The sequence below is a fragment of the Bombina bombina genome, chromosome 5, assembly GCF_027579735.1.
Source record: "Bombina bombina isolate aBomBom1 chromosome 5, aBomBom1.pri, whole genome shotgun sequence".
In the NCBI taxonomy this organism is placed as follows: Eukaryota; Metazoa; Chordata; class Amphibia; order Anura; family Bombinatoridae; genus Bombina; species Bombina bombina.
This window is the reverse complement of record NC_069503.1, coordinates 823257844-823268193: the sequence shown is the minus strand read 5'-3', so window position 1 is coordinate 823268193 and position 10350 is coordinate 823257844. Positions and strand designations below refer to the sequence as shown.

Below are 10350 nucleotides of genomic sequence, written 5' to 3'. Positions count from 1 at the left end.
GAAAACGGAAGACACATATATATATATATATAAAAGAACCAAAACAAACGTTTTAACAAGGTGAGATAAACAATTTGATGTTACAATGCATATTTTAAAGCATAGTTCCTGATAAACTAATACAACATTTTTGGCCAAGTGGAATGTGAATATGTAAATAAAATGTTGATTGCTCTATGATCTTAAATACTGGAATAATGTGCATACTGCAGACGTGGCTATAGGAGCTATATGTAGCAAGACATACATACATATCTACCTGCAAGTTCCAGTAAATAATGCATAAAAGGTACTGGGTTTCACTGAAACTGTGCAAAATAGCACATTGTTATGTTCACATCTACACAATATGAAAATTTAGTACTAAAACTATTTCATAGACACAATTTCCTTAAGAGGCACCATGTTATCAGGGGAATGCTGTTCTCCCAACAAGAAGGCAAAAATACTTCACAGCTGTGTGCTACATTTGACTATGATAGTTCTACATTCAAATAATGCTTTGGTTTGCCAAAAGATAAATCTGCACTGTCAGTGCATGTGACTAAGCAAACATCTGGCTTGTAAAGCAGCCATATAGAAGCCTTTGGGAGAATCACGTTTCCTTATTTCTTCTTTCCAGGCTTTATGTTTAATTTCCCTGCTTCTAGCTTTCGATCTGCACTGCAGTCTGATTTCTTCTCTTCCTCATCTTCTTGAGAAATCTGGTTCACTGCTTGTAGTATTGCAGTTTCTACAATTTGTTTACTAGCATTCTGCAGTGTTACTTCCTCTGCTTTTCCAGATTTTTCTCCTAAAAAAATAAAATACAGTTAACATGATAAATATCTGCATATATTTAAGAGATTCCATTATGTTGCTCTACAGGGAGTGCAGAATTATTAGGCAAGTTGTATTTTTGAGGATTAATTTTATTATTGAACAACAACCATGTTCTCAATGAACCCAAAAAACTCATTAATATCAAAGCTGAATAGTTTTGGAAGTAGTTTTTAGTTTGTTTTTAGTTATAGCTATTTTAGGAGGATATCTGTGTGTGCAGGTGACTATTACTGTGCATAATTATTAGGCAACTTAACAAAAAACAAATATATACCCATTTCAATTATTTATTTTTACCAGTGAAACCAATATAACATCTCAACATTCACAAATATACATTTCTGACATTCAAAAACAAAACAAAAACAAATCAGTGACCAATATAGCCACCTTTCTTTGCAAGGACACTCAAAGGCCTGCCATCCATGGATTATGTCAGTGTTTTGATCTGTTCACCATCAACATTGCGTGCAGCAGCAACCACAGCATCCCAGACACTGTTCAGGGAGGTGTACTGTTTTCCCTCCTTGTAAATCTCACATTTGATGATGGACCACAGGTTCTCAATGGGGTTCAGATCAGGTGAACAAGGAGGCCATGTCATTAGATTTTCTTCTTTTATACCCTTTCTTGCCAGCCACGCTGTGGAGTACTTGGACGCGTGTGATGGAGCATTGTCCTGCATGAAAATCATGTTTTTCTTGAAGGATGCAGACTTCTTCCTGTACCACTGCTTGAAGAAGGTGTCTTCCAGAAACTGGCAGTAGGACTGGGAGTTGAGCTTGACTCCATCGTCAACCCGAAAAGGCCCCACAAGCTCATCTTTGATGATACCAGCCCAAACCAGTACTCCACCTCCACCTTGCTGGCGTCTGAGTCAGACTGGAGCTCTCTGCCCTTTACCAATCCAGCCACGGGCCCATCCATCTGGCCCATCAAGACTCACTCTCATTTCATCAGTCCATAAAACCTTAGAAAAATCAGTCTTGAGATATTTCTTGGCCCAGTCTTGACGTTTCAGCTTGTGTGTCTTGTTCAGTGGTCGTCGTCTTTCAGCCTTTCTTACCTTGGCCATGTCTCTGAGTATTGCACACCTTGTGCTTTTGGGCACTCCAGTGATGTTGCAGCTCTGAAATTTGGCCAAACTGGTGGCAAGTGGCATCTTGGCAGCTGCACGCTTGACTTTTCTCAGTTCATGGGCAGTTATTTTGCGCCTTGGTTTTTCCACACGCTTCTTGCGACCCTGTTGACTATTTTGAATGAAACGCTTGATTGTTCGATGATCACGCTTCAGAAGCTTTGCAATTTTAAGAGTGCTGCATCCCTCTGCAAGATATCTCACTATTTTTTACTTTTCTGAGCCTGTCAAGTCCTTCTTTTGACCCATTTTGCCAAAGGAAAGGAAGTGGCCTAATAATTATGCACACCTGATATAGGGTGTTGATGTCATTATACCACACCCCTTCTCATTACAGAGATGCACATCACCTAATATGCTTAATTGGTAGTAGGCTTTCGAGCCTATACAGCTTGGAGTAAGACAACATGCATAAAGAGGATGATGTGGTCAAAATACTAATTTGCCTAATAATTCTGCACTCCCTGTATAACTAATTTGGAATTTGTTTCATATCTGTATTTCCATAATGCAGGTAATATATGAAGCTAGTTGTTGTTTAAAAATAAATATCCATTGGCCTCTAGTTATGAAGCCGTCTACTTACCTGCATTCGCCAGCCCAATACGCTCGCCTCATATCGCCGCCGCGGACCTGAATACGCTTGCCAAAGTTATCAATAAATCTGTCAAAAACCTGCGCACCAAGTACGGGGCGATGAGCAGCGGACTGTGATAGTTATCACTCATCAATCTTGCTGCTCTTCGGCTTTTTTACAGCTTTATTGATACCCCTGTCACTAAGCACTCACACTATACTGTACTGTTCTACCCCCTATACCGGCGCCCCTGGAGCCCCCCGCAACTAAATAAAGTTATTAACCCCTAAACCGCCGCTCCTAGACCCCGCCACAACTCTAATAAATATATTAACCCCTAAAACGCCGCTCCCGGACCCCGTTGCCACCTACATTATACATATTAACCCCTAATCTGACACCCCCTATACCGCCGCCACGTACATAAACTTATTAACCCCTATCCTGCCGATCCCGGACCCCGCCGCAACTAAATAAATTGTTTAACCCCTAAACCGGCGCTCCCGGACCCCGCGGCAACTATAATAAATATGTTAACCCCTAAAAGGCCGCTCCCCCCACCTACATAATACCTATTAACCCCTATCCTGCCCCCTCTATACCGCCGCCACCTATAAATTTATTAACCCCTATCCTGCCCCCCCGCCACTACTATAATAAAATTATTAACCCCTAAACCTAAGTCTAACACTAACCCTAACACCCCCCTAACTTAAATATCAATTAAATAAATCTAAGTAATATTACTCTTATTAACTAAATTAATCCTATTTAAAACTAAATACTTACCTATAAAATAAACCCTAAGATAGCTACAATATAAATAATAATTATATTGTAGCTATTTTAGGATTTATTTTTATTTTACAGGCAACTTTGTATTTATTTTAACTAGGTACAATAGTTATTAAATAGTTATTAACTATTTAATAACTACCTAGCTAAAAGAAATACAAATTTTCCTGTAAAATAAATCCTAACCTAAGTTACAATTAAACCTAACACTACACTATCATTAAATTAATTAAATAAATTAGCTACAAATACCTACAATTAAATACAATTAAATAAACTAAATTACAAAAAAAAAAAAAACACTAAATTACAGAAAATAAAAAAGAATTACAAGAATTTTAAATTAATTACACCTAATCTAAGCCCCCTAATAATAAAAAAAAAAATAATAATAAAAGTCCCTACCCTATTCTACATTACAAAGTAATCAGCTCTTTTACCAGCCCTTAAAAAGGCTTTTTGTGGAGCCGACGGACTAACGACGAATGACGGCTCCTTTAAATAACGTCATCCAAGATGGCATCCCCTGAATTCCGATTGGCTGATAGGATTCTAGAGTCGTTAGTCCGTCGGCCAGGAAGGATGCTCCACGCCGGAGGTCTTGAAGATGGAGCCACTCCTCGTCGGATGGATGAAGATAGAAGATGCCGCTTGGGTGAAGATGTCTGCCGATCCGGATGTCCTCTTCTGCCCCATCGGATAAAGACTTCAGCCCGGCTGGGTGAAGACGACTCAAGGTAGGGATATCTTCAGGGGGTTAGTGTTAGGTTTATTTAAGGGGGGTTTGGGTGGGTTAGAGTAGGGGTATGTGGGTTTTAATGTTGGGGGGGTTGTATTTTTTTTTACAGGTAAAAGAGCTGATTACTTTGGGGCAATGCTCCGCAAAAAGCCCTTTTATTTTTTTTTTTATTTTGTTAGGGGGCTTAGATTAGGTGTAATTAATTTAAAATTCTTGTAATTTTTTTTTATTTTCTGTAATTTAGTGTTTGTTTGTTTTTGTAATTTAGTTTAGTTTATTTCATTGTATTTAATTGTAGGTATGAGCGGATCGGAACAGCCAATAGAATGCGAGCTCAATCTGATTGGCTGATTGGATCAGCCAATCGGATTGAACTTGATTCTGATTGGCTGATTCCATCAGCCAATCAGAATATTCCTACCTTAATTCCGATTGGCTGATAGAATCCTATCAGCCAATCGGAATTCGAGGGACGCCATCTTGGATGACGTCATTTAAAGGAACCGTCATTCGGCAAGTAGGCGTCGGTTGAAGAGGTTGGATCCGCGTTGGTTGGAAAGAAGATGGCTCCGCTCCGCTCCAGAAGAAAGAAGATTGAAGATGCGGCTTGATATAAGACTTCATCCCGATGATGGACTTCCGACTTCAGCCGATGATGGATTTCTTCAGCCGCCGCTTGGATCCAGACTTCAGCCCGAGGATGGACGTCACTCTTCAGCCCCCCGCTTGGGCTTGGATCAAGAAATCGGAGGCTCTTCTGGACAGATCGGGACCCGGTGAGGTGAAGACAAGGTAGGGAGATCTTCAGGGGCTTAGTGTTAGGTTTATTTAAGGGGGGTTTGGGTTAGATTAGGGGTATGTGGGTGGTGGGTTGTAATGTTGGGGGGGGTATTGTATGTGTTTTTTTTACAGGCAAAAGAGCTGAATTATTTGGGGCATGCCCCGCAAAGGGCCCTGTTCAGGGCTGGTAAGGTAAAAGAGCTTTGAACTTTTTTAATTTAGAATAGGGTAGGGCATTTTTTATTTTGGGGGGCTTTGTTATTTTATTAGGGGGCTTAGAGTAGGTGTAATTAGTTTAAAATTGTTGTAATATTTTTCTAATGTTTGTAAATATTTTTTTATTTTTTGTAACTTAGTTCTTTTTTATTTTTCGTACTTTAGTTAGTTTATTTCATTGTATTTATTTGTAGATATTTTATTTAAATAATTTATTGATAGTGTAGTGTTAGGTTTAATTGTAGATAATTGTAGATATTGTATTTAATTAATTTATTGATAGTGTAGTGTTAGGTTTAATTGTAGATAATTGTAGGTATTGTATTTAATTAATTTATTGATAGTGTAGTGTTAGGTTTAATTGTAACTTAGGTTAGTATTTATTTTACAGGTCATTTTGTAATTATTTTAACTAGGTAACTATTAAATAGTTCTTAACTATGTAATAGCTATTGTAACTGGTTAATATAATTACAAAGTTGCCTGTAAAATAAATATTAATCCTAAAATAGCTATAATATAATTATAATTTATATTGTAGCTATATTAGGATTTATTTTACAAGTAAGTATTTAGCTTTAAATAGGAATAAGTTGTTTAATAAGAGTTAATTTATTTTGTTAGATAAAAATTATATTTAATTTAGGGGGGTGTTAGGGTTAGGGTTAGAATTAGCTTTAGGGGTTAATACATTTATTAGAATAGCGGTGAGCTCCAGTCGGCAGATTAGGGGTTAATGTTTGAAGTTAGGTGATGTTAGGCGATGTTAGGGAGGGCAGATTAGGGGTTAATACTATTTCTTATAGGGTTATTGAGGCGGGAGTGAGGCGGATTAGGGGTTAATAACTTTATTATAATAGCGGCGCGGTCCGGTCGACAGATTAGGGGTTAATAAGTGTAGGCAGGTGGAGGCGACGTCGTGGGGGGCAGATTAGGGGTTAATTAATATAATATAGGGGTCGGCGGTGTTAGGGGCAGCAGATTAGGGGTACATAGGGATAATGTAAGTAGGTCCGGTCGACAGATTAGGGGTTAATAAGTGTAGGCAGGTGGAGGCGACGTTGTGGGGGGCAGATTAGGGGTTAATTAATATAATATAGGGGTCGGCAGTGTTAGGGGCAGCAGATTAGGGGTACATAGGGATAATGTAAGTAGCGGCGGTTTACGGAGCGGCAGATTAGGGGTTAAAAAAAATATGCAGGTGTCAGCGATAGCGGGGGCGGCAGATTAGGGGTTAATAAGTGTAAGGTTAGGGGTAATGATGAGAATAATTGTTACTAATCATTTTTTCTATTCTAAACACAAACAAAAGTTAAGTATTAGGGTACAGTCAGTGTCTCTCCTAGAACAAGGATGAAGAAATTTAACTTGTATATATGCATGCACAACACACATATATATATATATATACTCATCTATTATCATTGTTTAGTAGATATGTAGTACTTAACTAGATTAAGATGGATTTGAAAATATATCTAATGAAATGCATGCAATATTACAAGTAGAGAAGTCACACCATAGTCAGTTAGGGGTTAACTGTACTGTAATAATGTGTGCTTCCCTTTTTACAATATCATTGATGGTGTTGAACTGCTGTCTCTTTAAGTCTCCATACTACAGCTTTCAGTGGGAAAAGAGGCAACCAATGAGAATGTGAGGGAGCGTATTTAAGCTCCACAGGTGCTAGTCAGATTAAGTCTATGAATAAGGCTAGATAGCCGAAACACGTCAGACTGACAGATTTCCCACTGAATTTGTATGGTTTTAACATGTGTGCCGTGGATTTTAATCGAATTTGAATAAAGGAAACATTTTAACTTTTATGGAATGCAGTTATCGATTGATTTTCGTAAGGTTAGGGGTGTTTAGACTCGGGCTACATGTTAGAGTGTTAGGTGCAGACATAGGAAGTGTTTCCCCATAGAAAACAATGGGGCTGCGTTAGGAGCTGAACGCGGCTTTTTTGCAGGTGTTAGGTTTTTTTTCAGCTCAAATGGCCCCATTGTTTTCTATGGGGGAATCGTGCACGAGCACGTTTTTGAACCTGGCCGCTTCCGTAAGCACCGCTGGTATCTAGAGTTGCAGTGGCGTTAAATTATGCTCTACGCTCCCTTTTTGGAGCCTAACGCACTGAAAACCCAGCCATTCTGTGAACTCTAAATACCAGCGGTATTTAAAAGGTGAGTGGGGAAAAAAGCACGCGTAGCTAACGCACCCCTTTGGCCGCAGAACTCTAAATCTAGGCGTTAGGGTTTATTTTATAGGTAAGTATTCAGTTTTAAATAGGATTAATTTAGTTAATAAGAGTAATATTGTTTAGATTTATTTAATTAATATTTAAGTTAGGGGGGTGTTAGGGTTAGTGTTAGACTTAGGTTTAGGGGTTAATAATTTTATTATAGTGGCGGCGGTGTAGGGGGGGCAGGATAGGGGTTAATAAATGTATTATAGGTGGCGGCGGTATAGGGGGGCAGGATAGGGGTTAATAGGTATTATGTAGGTGGCGGTGGGGTCCGGGAGCGGCGGTTTAGGGGTTAACATATTTATTACAGTTGCGGCGGGGTCCGGGATCCGCAGGATAGGGGTTAATTAATTTATGTAGGTGGCGGCGGTATAGGGGGCGGCAGATTAGGGGTTAATATGTATAATGTAGGTTGCGGCGTGGTCCAGGAGCGGCGGTTTAGGGGGTAATAACTTTATTTATTTGCGGCAGGCTAGGGGGGGCAGATTAGGGGTGTTTAGACTCGGGGTACATGTTAGGGTGTTAGGTGTAGACATTTCCCATAGGAATCAATGGGATATCGGGCTGCAGCGAATATGAACTTTTGCTATGGTCAGACTCCCATTGATTCCTATGGGATCCGCCGCCCATTGAAATCCAGGTACGCTGGCCCGGAATAGTGGCGAGCATACCTGGTAGTAGTTTAATAACTACCAAAAGTAGTCAGATTGTGCCGAACTTGCGTTCGGAACATCTGTAGTGGCATCGATATGTGTCGGACTGAGTCCAGCGGATCGAAGCTTACGTCACTAAATTCTACTTTTGCCGGGCAGTAGGGCTTGATAACTAAGGCGAATCAGCCTCACCACAAATACGCTACAGAATTCCAGCGTATTTGCGGTTGACGGCTTGATAACTAGAGGCCATTATCTCTGCTCTAAAACAAGAGGCAAATATGGCTGTATTAGTTAATGAATAGTATAACACATAATGCAAACTGAGAAGAAGCTTAACCACATTGATGCTATCCAAAACCACTGAATATCATTAGGATTTTACAATGCAATTAACACAAATGAAAACAAAATATTCTAAAATAATACAAGCTGTAGAGTAAATAATTTTAGTAATGCATGAATTACTATGACATAAATCAAAGTTAAGTAAAATTCAACCAGTTCACATTAAACAATTTTAATTCATCAATATGTTGCTCATTTGCATTTAACTTTTTTAACCCCTAGCATGGTAATACACTATGAACTCATTTTAGTTACCTTTAGGACCTACTAATTATTAAGTTCAGATGTTTCTATCACACCTGTTGCTAACAGGTGCATAAAATCCAGCAAATAGACATGAAATCTTTGTAGACAAAATTGGCAATACAATGTGTCATACTGAAGAGCTCAGTGACTTTAAACATGACCCTGTCATAGGATGCCACCTTTGCCACAAGCTAGTTTGTGAAGTTTCTGCCTTACTAGATCTGCCCCAGTCAATTACATGGCCTATTATTATAAAGTGGGAACATCTAGAAGCAACAGCATAGCCATGAATTGTAGACCACAAACTCACAGAGCTGGGTTACCGAGTGCTGAAGCACATTATGTATAAATTGCCTATAATCTGTTGAATCACTGACTATAGAGTTCAAAACTACCTAAGCATCAGCACAAAAAGTGTGCATTGGGAACTTCATGAAATGGGTCTCCATGGCAGAGCAGCAGTACACAAGTCTCACGTCAATATACGCAATGGCAAGCATCTACTGGAGTGGTGTAAACTTTTGGTCATATACGGCTAGATTACGAGTGGAGCGGTATTTTGGGCTCCCGCTCGCCAGTTAACTCCGCTAGAAATAATCTTTGTGTGTGCTTCGGGTAGAGTGTGTATTACAAGTTAAACATAAAACGTTTTCGCACAAGAGCTAACCCGACACGCGAAAAAAGCCGAACTAGCAAAATCCCAACCATGTTAACATATTCCCCCATAGACTTAGAGTGGGGGGAAAAAACTAACACCTAACAAGTTGCGCAAATCCAATTGTGTTTTCTCAAGTGAGCTATAACCCGAAATAAAATATAAATATTCCACATTCCAATGTTCTTCACATAGCAGAATATGTTCTATTTATTAATAAATACATATTTCTATGTATAGCTGATGTTTTTTCTGTGAAATATATATCTATACAAACTGTACACAGATGGCAACCGGAGCCAAACAGGTACCTGTAAGAGGCGCCAATCGATAACAAAATGTATGTATATATAGATATTAGAGGATGATAAAAATAAGTATATCTTAATAAAGTGTACAAGAAGAGCTAAGATGTGCAATAAGCTCCAATAATCACAATAAAAGGCACATAAATATCTTAATCATCAGTGTATAGATATCCTGCAAGTGCATATGATTCAGATTCAAATAAATAACCTGTCACATATATTAGTTGGCAAACATATACACAAATTGAAATGTATAAAAAAGGAATAAGGTGAAAAATCCAAAAATATATAATAAAATGGATAAGTCCTGATAATGTGATTTAATTCAATCTCAGACAAGGGTCCAGGCCTGGAGGCAGCTCCTCTAGAGTGTCACGCCACGACACAGGAAATGATGATCTAGAGTGAAGAAGATAGAGGGCGCCACATAATGCAAAACAGACTGTAACACAGAGGGTATTGGTAGAAATTAGGAATCCTACTGGTGAAAAGCACAAATATGCAGTAAAGACAGTCCGGAACCAATCGGTCATCCGGTAGACCCAGTGATTATACAGGAAACAGATGGTATCCTCGTCCTGCCAGGGGAGTCCAGAAATCCCAGGTACCGTAATTGTGAGTGCAAGGCCCACAATAGGCAGAAGGCAACAGTTCAGGATGGAATTTTGGAACTGCTCAAGCCAAAAAAAACAGTAGGTCAAGGAAACAAAAATAGAAACCTCCACATAGAGGGGGAATGTTTCCAAATGATGAATCAGCAGCAAAATGAGAGTAAAACAATTTATTAAAAGGTTAAAAACAGCAGCAACACGTTTCTCAGTGTCACAG

The 10350-nt window shown here is 39.0% G+C and overlaps 1 protein-coding gene across 1 annotated transcript in view; it reads right to left on the bottom strand.

Annotated features, from left to right (window-relative positions):
• Positions 1-469: 469 nt before the first annotated feature.
• AKAIN1 (A-kinase anchor inhibitor 1) overlaps positions 470-10350 on the bottom strand; it is a 30810-nt gene continuing 20929 nt past the window's right edge. The window contains exon 2 of the mRNA XM_053713122.1: positions 470-793. Within this exon, the coding sequence (XP_053569097.1) occupies positions 606-793 (188 nt within the window). The 3' untranslated portion in view covers positions 470-605. The remainder of the gene's footprint in view (positions 794-10350) is intronic.